Source organism: Stegostoma tigrinum, chromosome 30 (assembly GCF_030684315.1).
Source record: "Stegostoma tigrinum isolate sSteTig4 chromosome 30, sSteTig4.hap1, whole genome shotgun sequence".
In the NCBI taxonomy this organism is placed as follows: Eukaryota; Metazoa; Chordata; class Chondrichthyes; order Orectolobiformes; family Stegostomatidae; genus Stegostoma; species Stegostoma tigrinum.
The window spans coordinates 13,354,807-13,376,668 of NC_081383.1; the positions used below are offsets into that span (position 1 = coordinate 13,354,807).

At 43.2% G+C, this 21,862-nt stretch overlaps 1 protein-coding gene across 11 annotated transcripts in view; it reads left to right on the forward strand.

The window, feature by feature from the left end:
• The window catches only part of LOC125465812 (transducin-like enhancer protein 4), a 213,924-nt gene that overhangs the window by 164,445 nt on the left and 27,617 nt on the right, over nt 1–21,862 (forward strand). For all 11 annotated transcript variants that reach the window (XM_048559689.2, XM_048559691.2, XM_048559692.2 and 8 more), the window contains 4 exons: nt 9,555–9,608; nt 11,369–11,521; nt 14,737–14,866; nt 16,628–16,788. In XM_048559689.2, the coding sequence (XP_048415646.1) occupies nt 9,555–9,608; nt 11,369–11,521; nt 14,737–14,866; nt 16,628–16,788 (498 nt within the window). The remainder of the gene's footprint in view (nt 1–9,554; nt 9,609–11,368; nt 11,522–14,736; nt 14,867–16,627; nt 16,789–21,862) is intronic.

The window sequence follows — 21,862 nt, forward strand, 5'->3', positions numbered from 1 at the left end:
ACACACTTGTACATTATAAAAGTATTAGTCCACTTTATATTGGTATTTCTTGAAAATTGTCCTGATGAGTGAAAGATTAAAAGCTTCAGCAAAATGTGCTCTTTTTCACCAATATTCAAATTGAATATATATTCCACCAGCTACTGTAATTGGGTTTGAACCCATTCATTAGTCTGATGCTGTGGATTACTAACCCTGTGGCATTACCACTACATCATAATACTCCATACAATAACCTTTATCAATGTGATATAAATCACCCCTCAAGACTTATCAAAGTGCTTTAAAGACAATAAAATACGAAGTGTAGTCACTGTTGTCTTGTCGGAAACAGAGCTACCACTTTGCAAATAGCAAGATGCTATAAAAAGCAAAGTGACAATGCATAGTGAGCAGCTTTTTTTGGGATATTTATGACTATGAAAAGAGAACAGCTTTTTTGGGATATTTTCTGAGGGATAAATGTTGGCTTAGACCTCAGAGGTAACTTCCCTTGTGCATTCTTGTAAAAATGCCACAGAATCTTTTCCATCCACCTCAGAGAGCAAATATGCCAAATTATGTTTTCAAATTCCCGTGAGAATTTTGTTAGAGCTAACAGCACATAATGATTTCTTGCAAAATTGGATGGATCACAGCTTTTGTTTGTCACTACAGTTTCATGAATTTAGTTAGAAACGGATGCTAGAGAAAGGGAAAATGTTGCGGTGATACGGATTGTTTCTTCAAAAAAAAATTCCCCTTGTATCAGTCAACATTGGGTTTTAAAGGAAAATCATCAGTCTGAAAACACTGCGCAAAAATAAAGCTTCTTAACCTCATTTCCTGCTTGCTCGCTCATACAATTGAGACTCCCATTATTCAGCCCTTGGGCCTAACCAAACGGTCAGCCTGCCTCCTGTGTGCTTACTGTATGGTTGTGCCTCAATCTCTCAAGGATTTTTAAGTGTTTCCCAGGACCTTCAGATAATGGGGTGTTGGGGGTCCCATTGTGCTTCACTCACTCTAACAACAAAGCTTATAACAGCCTGTTGAAAAGGGCTGTCTGAATTAATTGGTTTGCCCTGAGGTTGCTACATCATATTGTGCATTTACGACCAGCAGTCCTCAACTATTAATTCAAAGTTCTTCCTCTCTTTTTGAGTTACAAGTGGATTTGAACAGCTAACCCATCTGGGCTGCGATTTAAAAAGCCTTCTCTTTTGATCTGACAATCATACACTGACTCTCTTCCCTCCTTTCCTCATATTCGGGGTTGGCCTGTGCCAAAGTGGCTGACACATGGCACTACAGTGCCCCAGGCAGGGAGGTGGGCCAAATGGAGAGATGACTGGATAGTAAAATCCAGTGTACATTATTATCACAACCATATAAGTTGCTCCCAAACAAGGGTTTATAATAAGACAAAAATCCTATCAGAATGATGTATTGTTCTGTTTTCTATGATGGTATTTTGAATTGGTGATTCGAATTTATTGCAGGGGTGTCATAGAGATGTACAGCACAGAAACAGACCATTCGGCCCAATTCGTCCATGCTGACCAGATAATTTAACCTAGTCCCATTTGCCAGCATTTGGCCCATATCCCTCTAAACTCTTCCTATTCATATAACCATCTAGATGCTTTTCAATTGTAATTGTACCAACCTCCACAATCTCCTCTGGCAGCTCATTCCATATACGCACCACCTTCTGCGTGAAAAAAGTTGCCTCTTAGGCCTCTTTTAAATCTTTCCCCTCTCACCTTAAACCTATCCCCTCTATTAGACTCCCCTACCATGGGGGAAAGACATTGACTATTCATCCTGTCCGTGCCTGCGTGATTTTATAACCTTCTGTAAGATCACCCCTCAGCTTCCAATGCGCCAGAGAAAATAACCCCAGCCTATTCAGTCTTTCTCTGAACCTCAAACCTTCTAACCCAAGCAGCATCCTTGTAAATCTTTTTTGAACTCTTTCAAGTCAATCTGACATTGGCCAATATTATAGAATATTGATAATAGATTAGACATCCTTCCTGGCTTTGATTTTCAATTATTTTGCTCCCTTGGGAGAGCTTCATCAGTTTTGTATGCTTCCATTTTTAACCAAAATCAATATGACCTCATTTGGCTCCCAAATGGAGAGTATGGAGGAACGAACCCATATCCGATCGTGCCATGGTATAGCACATTGGTGCTGTGTCTCCTTTGCCAACTCATCATCTATATAAAGGCCCCTTTCAAAATTCACACTGGTTAGGAAATAGTCCTTGCAATCACTGCATAAACACAGTGATCCATTTCCTCCTCCAAGTCTTTCCACAGTCTTTGCTTGTTGGCAGATAAACACCACAGAAACCCATTTAAAGGTGTGATTAACCTTAATGTAGTGCCTTCCGCCACCAAATAACACATTTGAGCAGCATTTCAAAGCTCAGTGTGTGTCTTTGTGGAACTTAATCAGCCGTCGCTTTCTTTTGAGCACGTTCTACCGTTAGGCTACAGTTTGCTGTCCTCTGCTGGTCACCACAAAATGAGTTGCAGCTTCATTGCTGGGTTCTTGAGATTTTTATTTCTGACTCAATCCCATCCTGAGTTTAAATTGGAATAATGAAACTGTGCTCAATGTAGAAAATACGCAATTTAACAGGCTGAGATAACAAGGCATAGAGCTGGACGAACGCAGCAGGACAAGCAGCATCAGAAGAGCAAGAAAGCTGACGTTTCAGGCCCAGACCCTTCTTCAGAAATGGGAAATCAGAAATGGGTCTCCAGCATCTGCAGTTCCTACTATCTCATTTAACATGCTGAGGTTCCTTTTAGGCACAGCTGCAATCAAAGCAGAGCAACATTGTAATACATGTGAGTGTCAGACCTGAAAGCTGTTGCAGTGTGTAGGCCTCTTGTTTTACTATTTCTGAAGACCCGAAACATCAGCTTTCCTGCTCCTCTGATGCTGCCTGGCCTGCAGTGTTCCTCCAGCTCCACACCTTGTCACCTATTGCCTGGTAGTTGGTTGTCATTGGCGGTTTAGTCTTAAATCTGGAGCTAAAATCCTAATATCTGTCGTTATCTCATTCAGCTTTGGGCTTTCTGGATTCATAAATCCAACAAATTGCATTTATACAGCACTTCCGATGGAGAAAAATGCTTCATAGATAGTTCATCAGAACCCAAATGAATATCGAGTCAAGGAGTAGCTTTTCTTCTGTAACCATTCATGAGATATTGGGCGGCACCAGACAGGGCAGCATTTATTGCCCACCCCTGAGGGCAAGTTGAGAGTTAACCACATTGCTGTGGGTCTGGACTCACATATAGACCATAACAGGCGTGGATGTCAGGTCTCCTTCTCTAAAGGACATTAGTGAACGTCGAGGGAATACCCTGCCATGACAATAAACAATAGTTTCACGGTCATCTTGAGACTCCTCATGCCGTAGTGAGATTCAAATCCAGAGCATCACCTGGGTCTCTGGATTAAGAATCCAGCAATTTATACCATCCCCTACCCCATATATCAATCACTTCATCAAAGAGTGTTGTATCCAAGCCCAGCGTTGGGTATTTACATGAAGAATGTACTAGTGAGAGGGTGTCTGACTTGTCTGCACCCTCTCAATTGTACCCAAGCAGCAGGTCCAGCAGAAAGATTGGGTTAGAATCGTTGAGTGCTAACCCTAGCTCTGTGTGTCTCATTCAGAGCAACACTACTATAGAACTAATTCAACCATCCACCCTGCCTGTATGGACTGCATGAAGCTGGTGCAAACAAGTTTCAATGTGTTTAAAGTAAAAGAAACCAGTTTAACTCACAAAGATATACTTGCCCTGAAAGTAGATCCCAAAGTAGGTAGTAAATCTGTATAAATTGGCTTTTGTTGAAGACTGTGGTTGGCTCAACTCTTGGGGTCAAGCGACGTTTCAGATTTGGTTGCTAGGGAACGTGACTGCAGGCCTGCAGTAGCAGCTATTAACCTCAATTTGAATCGTTAGAAGGAAGCGGGTGTGCCGTGGAATGGGGAGGGTCAGAAAAGAATGGGAAGCGAGTCAGTTCAGCATGCTCCACATGGAGTGCTACTGTAATGACTACTTTTTATTATCAGCCTAAGTGGGCCAAATGGTGATTGGGCCCAAGGGCACATCCAGGGCCTGCAATAAGCTTAATAACAGTCAAACAGCCAATCAATCTGGCAGGAGCTAGATCTGTTAACATTTGTAGAGGAGGCTCCTCACCCAGTTACCATAAACTGATGATGCAACTGGGACTTTGTAAACAGCTCAATTAGATCAGAGATTGTTTGGAAAATAGTTTATAATATGTCCAGGTCAAAAGCTGAAGGACTGCAGAGATGCACAAAAACAGTGGTGACTTATCTCTTTGGTGAACAAACAAATCCTGCATGAGGAAAAAATAGAAGTATTGTTTGGGCTCTGTAGCCTCTGTTTAACAGCTAATCACCTATCGAGGTAACCCCTATGTAAAACTCAATGACCACAGTGCCCTCTGTTGTTGTTAAAGTAGATGGTTTATTATAATAGAGCAATCTGATCGGCAGGTCAGTGAGCATTTACGCCTGGTAGAAGCCTGCCTTCTTGTAATCCAATTTAAAAATTATTGTACAGCTCTGTACATCTTTAAAGGGGCCACAGCAGCCGGAGAATTCAATCTGTTTCAGGGCTTGGTAACACGTATGCTGCAATAAGGGAGCCGAGTGTTGATTGATGTAATTACTTCTCACCTCATGCCTCAGTGATGCATGGTATATTCCAGCAACAAACTTGTTCGTTCATGTGCCTCAGTTGTGCTGAAATTTGTGTGAGTGATTCTGTTCTCTGTGAATCATATGACTGTCTGCACTCATTCCCTGCAGTGTTCCATTCAGAAACACCGTCACATTCCACTGGGCTTGGCTTGTTTATTCTCTGCCCAATTTATTTTTCTTTCTTCTGAAGGCACTGTCGGATGTTGGCATTCAGACCTGGGGTGCTGACTGTCCTCCAGCTCATCACCCTTGTGGCTGCCCTTCTATGTGTTAGGCTAGATAGAGGCTGCCACTGGGCATTATTATAAAGCTGTTTGTGTCCTTCGCTTGACTCCAAGTTACATGCTCTTGCCTCGGATAGAGAAACAGTATTGCCGAAAAGGGCACATATGATCAAATCTTATTGTCTCATCAGGACATTTGCAACCGTATGAATGTAAAGGCTAAACATTATTTTATACTGTGTGGCAGGGATCAAATGTATGTCCCTTTTGGGTGTTCATAGCAGGCAAAGTGCTGGCCATGTTTCACCAGCCTCTGCTTGTAAAATTCAATACGTGATCCTGCAATTGATCAGCAGTTGCTAAATAATCTTCAGCATGATAATAATCTTTGGGCTCACAGTGTGGTGCACATTGGAAACTACATCTGTTGATATGTAATTTAGGAGCAAATTACAGCAGATGCTGGAGTCACCTAGACTTGAAACATTAGCTTGCTTTCTCGCCATGGATGCTGCCTGACCCGCTGTGATCTCCAGCAATTTTTTGTTTTCAGTTGATACATAACTCCACTTTCAATTGAACAAATCAGTCCCAGTCATCACTGTTTCATTCCCTATGGCAATGCCTTGACCAATCAGACCTGCCTGGGGTAAATCTAAAAAAGTAGAACATTTACCAGCAAATAATATAATCAATCAGAGTCAGCAAGGCTCATGATTTATTAGAATTCTTTAATTAGGTAAAAACAGGCTAGAAAACGGTAAAACAACAGATGCAATATATTTGAATTTCCAAAAGATATTTGATAAGTTACTGCACATGTGGCTACGCCCTTAGTGCACATAGAGAATTAGCTAACTAATAGAAGGCAGAGATTTGGGATAAAGGGAGTATATTCAGGATGCCACAGGGATCAATTCTAGAACCACAATTATTTAAACTATATAGTATATGTAATTACAATATATTGCAATGCCTTGGATGATGGAGCGGAATACACTACCCAAAAAGATTGCAGGTGACACACACATATGTGGGAAGGCAAGTAGTGAGGATGACAGAGTGATATGGGCAGGTCAAGTAAATGGGCAAAAAACTTGTCAGAGAAAATAGAATATGAGAAAATATGAAGATATGCACTTCGGCCAGAAGAATAAAGATGCTGAATATTATTTAAGTGGAGAAAACCTGCAGGATGATATAGCACAGAGGGATTTGAGAATCCTTGTGTGTGAATCACTAAAAGCTAATATTCAAGTTCCATGGTTATGAGAGAAGCACTTGGAATGTTGGCCTTTACTTCAAAGGGAAGAGACTATAAAAATAAAGAGGTCTTGCTAAAACTATACAAGGTAATGTTCAGACCACAGCTGGAATGCTGTGAACAGTTTGAATCCTCATATCTAAGAAAAGATATACTGGCATTGGAGGCCAATCAGGGAATGTTGATCCAGGGTATGAAGGGATTTTCTTATGAAAAGAGGTAGGATTTGACTCATTGGAGTCACCATGTCACATTCTTGAGGTTGGATGGAGGTGGAATTCGGTGTAGTCAAGATAGATGCGAAGAGGTCATTTGCACTTATGGGAGAGTCCAGGACCAGAGGGCATAATCTCAGATTAAGGTCTGCCCATTTAAAACAAAAATGATTGGGAATTTCTTTTCTTGGAGAATAGCACTGCAGGTGTTTGTAGAGACTGGGTCATTAATTATATTCAAGACTAATACAGACCGATTCATAATCAGTAAGGAATTAATCAAGGGTCTTGCAGATAGAGCAGGAAAGTGGATTTGAGGATTTTTAGATCAACCATGACTCCATTGGATGGTGGAGCAGACTCAGTGGGCCAAATGGCCTACTTCTGATCTTATGCCTATGGCCAAATATCTCCTTTTGTGGCTGTGTGCTAAAACTTTGCTATAAAAGACTTCTGCAAAGAGCCTTGGTGTAGCTGCTCCATAAATGCAAGTTGTTGTTGCTGGATGTTAACACGCAGTGTGAGTCCAATAGAAATGATTAATGAATAAGATTTGTAATGGGTAGCTAGCATCATAGCACTAGCCACACCAGCCTAAGTTGAGCTTCTACCCCAATGTAACAGACATGAGGAGAGGTCAACCAGTATGAGATATGGTAGGATGGCAGTCATCTCTCAAAATTATTGGGTAACGTCCCTTGTGGGAAGAGAGGGAAGAAAGCAGTGAAGACAAAGAAAAAAAATGAGAACAAAATCTTTTATTTTAAATGTGGCGTGCTGTGTGCTGTGATGAAACCCTGCCTAATAGAGAAGGTCTCCAAGCAGTGGTGTCACTAGTGCAGAATAGTGTGTGTGCAAGGCCATATATTTACGGGTGAGTGGAATTAAACTGCGTTTGTATGAGTTATTTAGTAAACACAGTGTATCGAGGATGATAAGCCTGCAAAACAGATCAGTCAGCAGTGCTTGATGTTGTAAAGAAATTTTAAAGGGCAGTATTTTACATTGCTCTGGTTAAATGTCACTTTCATTCAGTGACAGTGTCTTGCCACGAGGCCTCTCAAGATCTCTCGCAGTATGCTAGCAAACTCACCTCATTATCTACTCAATCTGCCCCTATTGTGCCCCTCTACATCAAAAGCAATTGATGTACCAGCCTTTGTTTAATATTTGCCTCTCTCCATTCTAGGAGGCAACAGGCAATGGAAGGGCAAAAAGATTCAAGATGGGTACTGGACTGCATGACATATAGCTCCTAATCCCTTTGGAGAAGACCCTGACTCTAATAGCCCCAAGTAGCTAACTGACTGTGTCCGAATGCCTGGACTGGTGTTAGAAACTGTCCTTGACTTACTGTTCCCAGAATCCCCTGACTGAATGCAATCTATTTTTGATTTAGCTGTGGGCTGCTGACAAGCTGTGGCAAGCTTCCTGGTTTTGTATACGCTAAACTGCCTAGTAATACAGCAGTACTGTGAACCTGGCATCTCTGACTGAGGGGCTGGGTGCAAAAGGAGAAAGCAAGGCAGGAATTCTGTGAGCTTGCAGGTAGTCTCAGAGAGTGGGTGGGCACTGAGAGCAAGCAAACAGACCGGTGATGCAACCTGGTCCAATCCTTGAGCTGGGTGTATGACCCTGAACACAAAGTGTCTGTATAGAGGAATAATTGCCATTGCACCCAGAGGTGCAGCGTTGAAGTGCAGATGTGTACCATTAATGGACCAGAGGGGTTCTTAGAGGCTGGCACATGTCAGATGCCAATGCCCATGGACATTGGGTGCTTGGGACAGGTGCCCATAGAGTGTACCCTGAGACGTTGGTGACTGATGTTCTGCATAGGGACTCTTCGCAAGCAAGCCAAATTTCCTAGTAACGTCCAGGTCGAGAATTCTCAGCATCTTGCATGCTCATGGCAAGTGGTAAGATAAGAAGCTGTACATTAATGAGGCAAGATGTGCAGTTAATATTTTGATTTTCTTTTGATTTTATTGTTAGGTGTACTGAAATACAATGAAAAGCTTTGTTTATGAGCAGTACAGGCAGATCACAGCGAACAAAAGATGTACAGTTTGAAAAGACTCCGAGGCATACAGGTTACATTGCAGGTTGCATTATTTGAGGCTAGAGTCCATTCAACAGTCTGATTATGGCCAGAAAGAAGCTGTTCCTGAACCTACTTGTGCATGCGTTCAGGCTTCTGTGTCTTCTGCTAATATCTGTATCTGTATTATCTTCTAAAAAGTGTTAACGAGCAATAATCTCCCTTAATATGCAACTCACCACTGTCTAGCAAGAATCTCCTTTGACAGCCAGAACTCAGTTAAATAATGCAGCTAGTTGCTTCCAGTGTTGCAGTAGACCTCATGCATGTAGCCTTGTATGTCTTTCCCACATTTCTGTCCATAATCAATGCTGTTCAAGCTTCTAGAAGATTCTGTGCGCAGTCTCCAGCACTGACGTGATTCACCATTCCCATTGTTATACTGCACTGTCTAGAAATGAAACAAAGGGCTTGTGGCTTGCTTCCCCATTCACTCTCTGATTCTTGATTTTAAGCTTGCAAGAAAAGAATAATAAAGTTATCAAAAATTGCAAGGCCCACACGTGTTGGCAAGCAGTACAATGCAAAAGTGTAAATGAACCTGCTTTCAGCCGGGCGACCGTAACCATAAGCAGTTAGCATGAGGAATAAACATTTTGGAGTGTGTGGGCAGAAGTATTTGCAGAGTGACATTTTGACTTTGTGCAGTCAGTGTATCTTTCATTCGCAAGGTTAGTTCGCCAGCTTACCATTTCATGGCATGGATGTCCATAGCAGAGCTCCTCACTGGTAGTCCATACTCAGAGCTAGATCCCTTCAAAGCCTTGGGATGTTGTCTTGTAAAATATTGTCAACACAACTCATCCTTCTACACTGTTTAAAGGTGAAATTGAAGACCTGTTCAAATCACTGAACTAACACTTGTGTTAAAATAGGGCAGGAGGAATTTATACAGCCAATCTCAAAGTAGTGACTGCTGGTATTACACTGCACATTATTACGGTCTTTGTTTTCCTTTGTCTTACATGTACCCTATTACAACTTTGTCTGTTTTATAATCAGGACAGTGATGGTGATAAGAGTGATGATAACTTGGTCGTGGATGTCTCCAATGAGGTTTGTATGCAATTTTACTAACTTTGGTTTATTGCCACTTTCAGTTTTACAATACTAAAAAGAACAGTCTGATTTTCTCGCGTAGCTTGATATTAATAACATGATTGATCAGAATACACATGAATCCTCCAACCAATCTGCATTTTCTAAGAATCTGCTGAAGGCTAGGGGGAGCTGCCTAGTAGACATCTCAAAAATTAAGATGAGAAGATCTCATGGAGATGTTTCCACTCTTGGATTAGATCAAAACTAAGATAATTACAAATAAACCCAAAAGGGATTTCAGGCAAAACCCTTCTCTTTTCTCAGAGTAAATGCCAAGCTTGCTTCCACGTGTGTGGTTGAGGTGAATGGGAGAGTTACTTTAGGCAGACAGTAGCTAAGTGCATGAGGGAGAAAGGAATAGGCAAATATGTTGATTGGGTGATGTAAAACAGATTGGGAGGAGGATTCTGTGATGCATAAGGTCAGGAAAGGATCACAGGGGCCAAATGGCCCATCACTGTGTTTTAAATCGCATGTTTTTAAAGGTTCATTCCCAGACACATCATTGTGGGAGTCAGCTTGTTCTCTTCTGAAATTTAAAACCATTGAGCTTCTAAAAGCAAACACTTACTGCCTCACCCAGCCAGTCCTTCCTTGAATTCTACCAAATTGATGTGCTCTCTTGTAGCTTTGTCAATGCAATGTACTTTGCCTTGCAGACTAAATGGAACCTGCAAGCACTCAGGTAGAGGGTAATATCATCATCTTGCCCCTTGAAGGAGCCTTGTTTGACCAAGAAAGAGGAGCTAGTGAACTGAGCATGGGGAATGTGCAGCTTCTGTCGGGGTCTGGAAGGGTCTGCTTTCGTCTGGATTCTCTGTTGAACGCCTCTGTGACTTTGAGGGACAGGCAGAGAAAGGGGATGGATAGGAGAGAGTGTGCTCACAGCATGACTATGCACCACATTCATTGCCCCCATCAATAGGAGATCTCCCATTATGTTAATGATAACATACTCCACAATATTAGTAACACAGAAGTCGGCCTATTCCAGCATTTATACTCTGCACAGCTCCTTCCCATGATCAAACAGTCCCATTAATATATCCTTCTATTCTTTGCTCAGTTGTGTACTTATCCAACTTACCTTGAATTCATCTAGACTATTCACTTCAAATTATTCCATGTGGTAATATGTTCCTCATTTACAGCCACTTTCTGGGGTAAGTTAGCTCAGTTGGCTGGATGGCTGGTTTGCAGACTGATGCCAACAGCACAGTTTCAATTCTCAGACCAGCTGATGTTACCTTGATGGACCCTCATTCTTGACCTCTCCCCTTGCCTGAGGTGTGGTGACACTCAGGTTAAACCGCCACAAGTCATCCCTCTCTAATGGGAGAGCAGGTCTGTGGCGACTTTTCCTTTAATAGCATTTCTCCTGAGTTTTTTTAGGATTTAGTAGTGACTGACTTATATTTATAGTTCCTACTTCTAGTCTTATCTGCAATTGAAGGCATGTTTTCTATATCTACCCTGCTGGGCCGGCTCACTAACCTGAAGGCCTCCAACACGCTACTGTGAAAGAAAAAAGTGCTGAGCCTGTTCACTCTTCTCAGAGAGGTTCCAACTCTCAATTGTGGCCTCATTCTTCCCGACTTTTAATGCCCCTTCTCCAGGGCCTTTCTACAATATGGAGGTATTCAGCTTATGTTGTTTTACACAGCGGAGACCCAGGTTAGACCAGTTTCTGATCCTTTGATTCTGTTTGAATGCAGGATCCATCGTCTCCACAAGGCAGCCCACCCCACTCACCCCGTGGAAACGGCCTGGATAAGTTTCACCTTTTGAGGAAGGATGCTCCGAGCAGCCCTGCATCCTTGGCTTCCTCACGCAGCACGCCGCCTGCCAAATCCAAAGAGGCCGTCCTGGTGAGTAGAACGCTGACACGTGATGTTTTCAGATGTTTCTGGGTGTGTTTGAGAACGCAAGGTCATCTGTAGTCTTCAGCTGTGATCGCTAACCTCTGAGTTCAGGGGTCATGGGTTCATGACCCACGGCTGGAGAGTATGGAGAGTAACAAGAGAGCGTGTACCGTGTCAGAGTTAGCATCTTTCAGCTGAGGTGTTAAACTGCATTCCCGTCAACCTTCTCAACCCCTCGTCGCAAAAGAGCTGAGTAATTCCCACCAGTAAAACATCGAACACTACAGCGCATTACAGGCCCTCCGCCCCTCGATGTTGCGCCGACCTGTGAACCCAATCTGAAGCCCATCTAACCTTCACTATTCCATTATTATCCACATGTTTATCCAATGACCATTTAAATGCTCTTAAACTTGGCAAGTCTACTATTGTTGCAGGCAGGGCATTCCATGCCCTTACGACTCTCTGAGTAAAGAGTTCTGGGTAAAGTGTTCTGTAAACAGATGTTGTTAACACATCATCACCTGGCTTTTTGTGGGATATTTCTGCCAATAATGTTCCTTTTCAGTCTTTTATATGACAACAGTGACTACCTTAAAAGGTAATTTATTGGCTTAAAAGCATCATAAAATGTGATTTTATTTACAGATTATTGACAGTTGCCTTAGTAGCACTTCTGTATAAATTCTTACATGTAGGTACTGTTGTGGTGAGGTGGCAGTGCTCCTGCTGTGAACTAGGAGGCCTGGGTTCCTGTCCAACCGGCTCCAGAGCTGTGTGGTAACATCTCTTGGCAGGGTGATTAGAAAATATCTAATACTTATAACAATAAATGTCTGATGTTCAGCATCATCAACTCAAACAGGAGCTAGATTGTTTTGGTGCCCTCAGAATTAATTGAGAGAATTACATTTACCTGGTGTTCTTGGATAAATTCCACTTTGGGGATGTTTAATGCTATTTATTTTGAATAAGGTTCAGCTCCTGCGACTGTGTAAAATAATTGAAAGTGTTGCTGCCTTCTGTTTGTTCAGGCACACGTTAAAATTGCCCTCCAGGTCTGTTTGAAGAAAAGAGATGGAGAACTCTCACAGGTCGCCAGACCAATGTTTATTACTTTGTCAGCACCACAAAAACAGATTAACTGGTCCTTGATCTCAAAAGTCTCTGTGGGATATTACTGCTTGTAAACGATGCTGCCTTCACTGACAAATCACCAGCTCCAAGTATCAAGATCATTCCATAGCCATGAAGTTCTTTGTGACAAGTATTGTCTGTGCAAATACAAATTCATTCCTGCCTTTCTTCAATAGTTTAGTGCACAAACCTAACTAACGAGATAGTGGGTCATGAGGATGAGCAAAGTCCTCAGTCTGTTAGCCAATCTCAGCCCCTGCAGCAGCATGCGAGCTGTTGCTGTGAACCATTCTCCATTGCTGTAGTTCATAGAATCACAGAAGGAGGCCATTCAGCCCACTGGGCTCTCCAAATAAGCAATTCACTTAGTGCCATTATAGCTGTCACCCCACAAGCCAGAACAGTGTTCATTTTCAAATATTGACCTAGTTCCTTTGATCGAACCTGCCTCCCCTGCACCAGCAACAGTTTTCTTCATACCACACCCACTGGCTGCATGAAAATGTTTTCTCTCAGATCACTTTTTTAGCTGTCCTTTAGCAGTTCTTTTAGCTGTTTCTTTTAATCTACGCCTTCTTGTTCTTGATCCTTTCTGAAGTGGGAACGGTTACTCCCTACCTGCGCTGGCTTCAGTAGAAAGCTTATGGCCAAGCTCTCTGTTCCTGATCATTGTCCACCTACGCAGGTTGGAACGCATGTGGAGAGCAGAGGGTTTAGCTGTGGCTCCCCATCCGCCTAAGGCAAAATGCATGCAGGGTGTTATGGATCACTGAGAGCCTGAGTTGCTGTGCTAACATGTATTTTTGTAAGAAGGTCATAGTCAGGAGCTTATACATAGTGAGTCACAGAGTTGTTCAGCACAGAAACAAACCCTTCGCTCTAGCTCGTCTTATCCCTCTAAACCCTTCCTATTCATGTCCCCAGCCAGATGCCTTTTAAATGTTGCAATTGTATCAGCCTCCACCACTTCCTCTGGCAGCTTTTTCCATACACACACCACCCTCTGTGTGAAAACGTTAACCCTCAGGTCCCTTTTATATCTTTCCTCTCTCACCTTAAACCTGTGCCCTCTAGTTTTGGACTCTCCACCCTGGGAAAAAGACCTTGGCGATTCGCCCTATCCATGCCCCTCATGATTTTATAAACCTCTATAAGGTCACCCCTCAGCCTCTGACCCTCCAGGGAAAATAGCTCCAGCCTCTCCATGTAGCTCAAACTGTCAACATCGGCAACGTCCTTGTATATCTTTTCTAAACCCTTTCAAGTTTAACAACACCCTTGCTAAAGCAGGGAGACCAGAATTGAACACAGTATTCCAAAAATGGCCTAACCAATGTCCTGTGCAGCTGCAACGTGACATCCCAACTCCTATACTCCATGTACTGACCAATAAGGGCAAGCATACCAAATACCTTCTTCACTATCCTATCTTCCTGCGATTCCTCTTTCAAGGAACTATGAACCTGCACCTCACACTCTCTTTGGTCAGCAACACTCCCCAAGACCCCTAAGTGTATAGGCCCAGCCCCGATTTGCCTTACCAAAATGCACTAGCTCACATTTATCTTAACTAAACTCAAGTTGCCACTCCTTGACCCATCAGCGCCTTTCTTTCCATCGCATGCCTGACTAGGAACTTCTCCCACACTTACCACCTGCCATTGGCATGCATTGGGAGGATTTACAACCTGCCTGGCTGCGTTATGAACACACCTTGGCTTAGCCATCCAGTCCTGACGCGGGTCTTGAACTTGGAGCTCTCTGGCTGTGAGGGAGGGATGAGACCACTGCACCTCACGACCTCCCTAGCTGTGGTACATAGCCACAAGTGGAGCATACTTTCTTGGATGTCACACAAAGGAACTGTAGCATCCTCAGGAGAAAAGTGGAAGGGGTTTTAAAAAAAAACATTAAAATTGTTTGTTTTGTTGAGGGATGCTACTACCTTTCATCAAAAGTTTCAAAATGACATTGACCTTGGTAGCAACAGAACAGAGACAGTAGAGGCCTTCAGCAGGGATGAAAAGTTGTCTGTAAGATGAATTTACATAGATCTCGTCATTACTTCCTTTACTTTTTCACAGAATGAGAAGGCCACCACTCCAGTGTCTAAATCCATCACCCCGACCCCCCGCAGTGACTCCTTGACCCCTGGCCCAAGCTCTGCATCCAGACTGCGACAGATCTCAAGCAAACCTTCCGTGGATGCACTGGGTAAGACATTTGACCCATCCCTGATGAAATGCCAGATGGAGTTCACACAGGTGACAGTGAAGGGAGAAGGAGGAATGATTGTGTGGAACTGAAGCGTTGCACGTGGGTGACATTCATGCAGATGAATGTGAATATCAGCATGAAGGGCAGAGTGAAGGTGTCTGAGTTTGTAGATGTGCTTGAACATGTTTCTTGGCATGAAGGTCTATCTCTAAATTCAGCCACAGATTGAAATGACAGTGAATAGGGCAGAATGTCACACCACAGGCTGGCATTTTCCTGTATCATCCTGCCTCAGGACTAATTCCATGGAGACGAAACCAAGGGGCGAGAAACCAACCTATCCACAAGCAGCAGGCAAGCAATAAGGGTGAATTAAGGCCTACTGTGTGGCCCATAATCGGGGCAATAAGGGTGAATTAAGGCCTACTGTGAAGCCCATAATCAGGGGCAATAAGGGTGAATTAAGGCCTACTGTGAAGCCCATAATCGGGGGCAATAAGGGTGAATTAAGGCCTACTGTGAGGCCCATAATCAGGGGCAATAAGGGTGAGTTAAGGCCTATTGTGAGGCCCATTAAAGGGGTCGACTTGCGTTTTCGGGCTGGCATCCCCCACAATTCAGCCAGCAACCTGGAGACAGTCTCCTGACAACAGAATAGGGACCCAGGACATGAGCCAGATTTTGTGCCCTGCTTCCTGAAATAATTCCAGAGAGGCCGGTATCCTGCCAGAGAGGTCGGCATTCTGCCACCGAGTCACCATCCTTTACATGTGCATAGTACTTGACACTGGTTCAGCACCCTCAAAGCTGGCTGTCTGAATGATCGTCCTGTTCTTATCTGTCAGTCAGGACTCCCTGGTTGAACCAGGTTAAAAGCCCCCATCATATTCTATGTGGTCCACCTGCTGACCTTGTTATAATCACTACAGCTCCCCACCTGGCCACAGCTGTGGCTCAAGGTTTTAAATTTCTTAAGCATTTCCCTGTCCCCGTTCTCTCTCACTCTCTCTCTTTCTCTCTCAATTATTCAAACTGCAAACTGCTGTTCCATTTGAGGTGAAGGATCTCTAAAAACAGCCAACTGACATAGTGCTGGGTGAGGAGCCTGCTATTGGAGACCCTGCCAAAACCCAAAATCTTGCTGCAGAGATAGTAGGAACTGCAGATGCTGGAGAATCTGAGATAACAAGGTGTTGAGCTGGATGAACACAGCAGGCCAAGCAGCATCAGAGGAGCAGGAAGGCTGATGTTTCGGGCCTAGACCCTTCTTCAGAAATCTCTGATGCTGCTTGGCCTGCTATGTTCATCCAGCTCCACACCTTGTTACCCAAAAATCTTGCTTATTGTTTCAGTAGTCTGGCACCATGCAGACTTATTGTGTCAGAGCTAGTACTTCTTCAGTGGTTGTGTGTGTGTGTTTGCGTGTATCAGTCCTAGTATTTCTTCAGTGTGTGTATCTTGTGTGTGCGCGTGTGTGTGCGCGTGTGTGTGTGCGTGTGTATCAGTCCTAGTACTACTTCAGTGTGTGTATATTCTGTGTGTGTGTGTGTGTGTGTGTGTGTGTGTGTGTGTGTGTGTGTGTGTGTGTTTGTGTGTATCAGTCCTAGTATTTCTTCAGTGTATTTATATTTGTGTGTGTGTGTGTATCAGTGCTAGTATTTCTTCAATGACTGTGTGTGTGTGCCTTTAGGTGGATGTACAGCCTGTACATTAGCCAGTATCTGGAAATTGTTACCTTTTGTATTTTTCACCCCTAAGGCCTGAGGAGCCCACTGACTGTACCGGGCCCCTACTCCACACCATTTGGGATGATGGCACATGCAGGAATAAACGGGGAGTTGCCCAGCCCAGGGGCCTACGCAAGTCTCCACATCTCGCCACAAATGAGTACTGCAGCGGTGTATGGCCGCTCACCAATGGTGAGGGTAAAATTTGTACTTACATCTGAAGTAGGGTCACTGGACCCAAAATGTTAACTCTGCTTTCTGTCCACAGATGCTGCCAGTCATGCTGAATTTCTCCAGCAGTTTGCAGTTTTTTGGGTTATTTTTTCTGCTTTATGTCTTGATGTGAAATAATGAAGAAATGTGATTGCCCCCATGATCCTTTCGGAAATAAGATCTGTGCAAAGAGTTAAGCGGCTGTTTGGTGAAATTGTAGGACATTGTTCTTAAATTTCTTTGTACCAAGTTCCTTCTGCCGCCACCACCCCCGCAAAAAAAAATGGCGATCAAGGAATTTGTTTGAAAACTATTGATGTACTTAATGAAGCAGCAGAATTTCACGCTGGTCTCTGACCTGAAATGTTAGCTCTGCTTCTCGTCTGCAAATACCACCTGACCAGCTGAGAATTTTCAATTGTTAAGGTCAGATTGGCAACCGTCCTAGGGATCCAGTCAGAAATAATTTGCCTATGTCCTAGCACTGCATTTTTTTTGTTACTAAAATTGTACACCCCCTTGTCATTGCTTAATTGCAATACATTCTTTGCCAGCGTAGGATTGGCTCTCCCAAAGAAAGGGGAGTGAATAATGGAATGGTAATGTCAGCAAGAGCATACAGATTGTAACAGAAAGCTCAAGAATAACAGCTTATGTGAGCTCACATTGAATCTCGAGCTAGCTGTTTGACATATATTTGTTTCCAAATATACCTGACAATGTTAGTTTTATTGCAACAAGGCCAGTAAATGGCAAAATGTCAATTGAAGGCTGTGAGTGACGGTTGCATTGTGACTATAAAAAGAAAACACAGGGTCTGTTTCACCATCTGCAGGTAGGTATTACAAAAAGGCATTTGTTTATAGCCAGTAAATAAAATAATAGGTCCGATGAGACAGGGTGAGAGACTGCCTTCGTCTGCTTTGTCTAGTAACATATTAAATACATTTGCAGAGAATTCCTAAACCCGGCAAAATCATAAGCACGATATCTTGGAGAATCTGCTGCAAAACAGTATTTTTCAATTGACTTTTCTATCGTAGCAATGACAAGGGGGTGTACAATTTCTATCGTAGAGAGGTGGGTATCTCTGGTTGGGCCAGCATTTATTGCCAGTCCCTAGTCGCCTTTGAAAGGTGGTGGTGAGCTGCCTTTCTGGACTGCTGCAGTCAACCTGCTGTGGGTAGACCCACAATGATGTTAAGGGAGGAGCTCCAGGATTTTGATCCAGTGATATTTCCAAGTCAGGCCGGCTTGGAGCTGAACTGGCAGTAAAGTATAAACTCTTAGCAAGTTCACCTGAAATAGCTTTCTTTGCTAATTCAGTAGCCTGTTGCTTTCAATAGGCTAGCTCATCCATCAGCGCGGGGGATCAAAGGAGTGAGATTGGGAATCTCCTCACATGCAGTTCCCACTCTAACAAAACTAAAAGAGCATTTCTGCTAGACTCATAATGTCATGCAGTATGGAAACTGCAGTTTTGGTCCAACTCACCCATACTGACCAGGGTTCCCAAATGACACTGGTCCCATTTGCCTGTGTTAGGGCTCATACCCCTCTCATCCTTTCCTGTTCGTGACTCCTGGCAGAGTTGCAATGATGAAGCAGTTCCTAAGCTTGGTTGTTTTATCTTATATTGCTGCCTTGTGTCAGAAATAGTAGCATTGCGACTTCTCCAGGAACTGCGAGTGGGGGAAACCTTCACCAACAGATTGCACAGAGATGCCTCTGAAGCATGTTGGCAGGACCATATCAGCAGAATTTGCACACACATACACAGCCTGTGTTAAGAATATAGTTTCCCCTGTTTGTGCTCCTGGCCAGTGCCAAAGGTGGCACAGTGTTGTACCTCACTGTCGTTCTTCAGCACATCCGCAGAGCTCTGCGGCAGATACTGTGGGTGCATAAGAATGCTTAGAGTTTAAATTAAGCCACAGTAAACCTGCATCTCTCTTACTATCGTCATGTCTGCAGACTCTACAGAGAGTCGATTAAGTGCTTTGTTTTGTGAATTATCCTTTCTGACCAAGATTTTCACAGAATTGCTGACTTGTTACAGAATTGTTGTGGAGGCCATTCAGCCCACTGTGCATGTTCTAGCTGTTTGGCTGAGCCTGCCACTTCCCTGTTTATTTTTCCCCAGAACCATCCACGTTCTCCCTTCACAGACACTAATCCAATTCCATCTTGACTGTCTGAATTGACCCTGACTTTGTCACAATATCAGGCACCACAGTCCAGATTGTCACCTGTCACTGTGTGAAAAAGTTTCTCCTCATGTCTCCATTGTTTTCATTCTCCTGTATCTCAAATCTGTGCCATCTCTTTTTCAATCCTCCCACTGGTGTGAATGATTTATTTATTTCCTGTCTACTTCGACGAGAATTTTCATGATTTTGAACACCTCCATCAAATCTCTTCTCAATCTGCTCTTCTCCAAGGGAAACAGTCTCAACTTCTTCCATCTATTTGTAACCCATTATCATGAATCATCTCTGCACTTATCTGATGCCTTCATATCTTGACCAATGTCACCACACACACGCGCACGCACACACACAAGCGCGCACACACACACATGCGCGCACGCACACACACGCGCACACAAGCGCACACACGCACACAAGCACACACACACATGCGCGCGCGCACACACACACACACACACACACACACACACACACACACACACACACACACACACACACACACACACACACACACACGGATTCCCTTTTCCGTTAATTGCCTGTCTGTTTGCTTCTATTATTTCCTGTCTTCGTTCCTCTCTGAACCTTCTATAATTAGGTTGTTCTGTATTGTATTATTCCCTGATAATTTAAAGCACAAGATGGTCTGCTAAGCCATTGGTGAGAACATATCAAGTAGGAGCAGGAGTAGCCCTTTAGAAACTGCTCCATTGTTCAATAACATCGTAGCTGATCTCCCTCAGCTACACCACCCTGTATTATCTCCATTCCCCTGGATCCCCTTAAAGTCCAAAAATCTGTCAGTCTCTGTCAGAATGTACTCAACTATTCATTACCCATAGCACTCTGGGATAGAGAATGTTGAAGTTTCACAGCTCTTTGAATTCAGAAATTTCTGATTGATCCTTTATTTTGACCATTTGTTCTAGACTCTCCAACTGGAATAATAGCTTCCCAGCCATCTGTCCTCTCAACCCCCTTAATATGTTTTAATGAGGTTACATCTTATACTTTGAAACCTAGGGAATAGAGACCAAACCAAGAGGATCTCTGTCATGGGATAACCCCTCATCCTAGGAGTCAGTGCAGGAACCCTTGGTTCCCATCTCTGTTTACAACAGTCAGGGGGTCAGTTAGTTCATTTGGCTGGTTTGTGATGGAGAATGATGTCAACAGCATGCGTTCGATTCTCACACCAGCTGAGGTTATCATTGATGGACTGTCCTGCGCAACTTCTCTCCTCAGCTGAGGCAAAGCATTGCCAGTTGCCTCTCTCTAGTGAGAGAGCAGCCCTATGTGCTGGTAAGATTGTGATGACTTTACCTGTATATAACATGTTGTTAAGGAGGTTAAGTAGTATGCAGACAAGCTGTGTTAAACAGCCAGTTCTAAAATAACCTCTGTCTAGTGAGTGACAAATTTCCTAAACAGATAATGGTGCAGTAACTTTCAACACTGTCCCTAGACTTGAAGAGGCTGCATTTGAATGTCAGCCAGGAAGCTTTCTCACTGTTTGTGGCTGTTCAATATCCTATGGGTAGTTTCAATTCACTTCTTAGTGAGGCATGCAACTTCAGAAAGAGAGAGAAGCTCAAAGTTTTTTTTTTATTCATTCACGGGATGAGGACGTCACTGGCTAGGGCATTTATTGCCCATCCCTAATTGACCAGAGGGCAGTTAAGAGTCAACCACATTGCTGTGGGTCTAGAGTCACATGTAAGCCAGACTAGGTAAGGATGGCAATTTCTATCCCTACTAGGCACCACTGAACCGGGTGGGTTTGGATTTACAGCCTCTTATTTCCAGGTTTTTGCTGAATTTAAACATCATCAGCTGCTGTGGCAGGATTCAGGATTCAAACGCAGGTCTCCAGAACATTACACAGGTCTTTGGATTAATAGTCCAGCAACAATACTACTGGGCCATCACCTCCCCAGATTTAAGTTTTGCTCCTACAAAGTTCCTGATCTTGCCTACTGATGAAAAGTTGAGTCTACCCTGTTTAGTATTTTCAAATGCATTTTGTGGAGTGGTGTCACTAGTTGGGGATTAAAAATGTTTGTGAGCCTTTTCTCCTCCATAGTCAATGTTGAAACTATTTGGCCTCTTGAGCTTAATTGGCTCATTGGAAAGCAGTTGAAATCAGGTTTCTTCTGTTCATTGTCTGAGCTGATTTTACACCACGTTGAGGTTAATGAAAAAAACCAATGGGTGGAACATAACACCAACATTTGCTCATGGGCTTCCTCTAATTATTTGTCATCTACATACTAAATGAGTTGTGTAATGATCTCCAATATCAATGTGTGTGGCAGTAGTAGCAACAAAAGAAAAACACCTATCTAACAGGACAGTATAGGACCAGAGGCACAATCTCAGAATAAGCGTGTCACACATTTAAGACAGAGGTGAGGATGAAATTCTTTTCTCTGGGGGAAGTGAATCTGTGGCATTCTTTACCTCAAAGGGTTGTTGAGGGTGGATCATTAGATATGTTCAAGGTCGAGATCGATTTTTAACAGTAAGGGAATCAAGAGTTATTTAGTAAAAGCAAGAAAGCAGAGTTGATGATTTTCAGATCTGCCATGATCTCATTGAATGGCAGAGTAGATTCAATGGGCTGTATGGCCTGCATCTGTTCCCCCTTACGGTCTTATATATGTTTTTAAAAGGTCCTTGAGAGCATAAAAAAAGAATAAATACCATGTCCAACCATATTGTAACATGCTAGCCTTCAAATGATGAGAATTATTGAATTCAAGATTAAAACTTATCACCGCATTTGAGCCTGGGGCCTCTAGATTTTAAATTCAGAACCAGAGCCATTCTGTTGCCAGACCCAG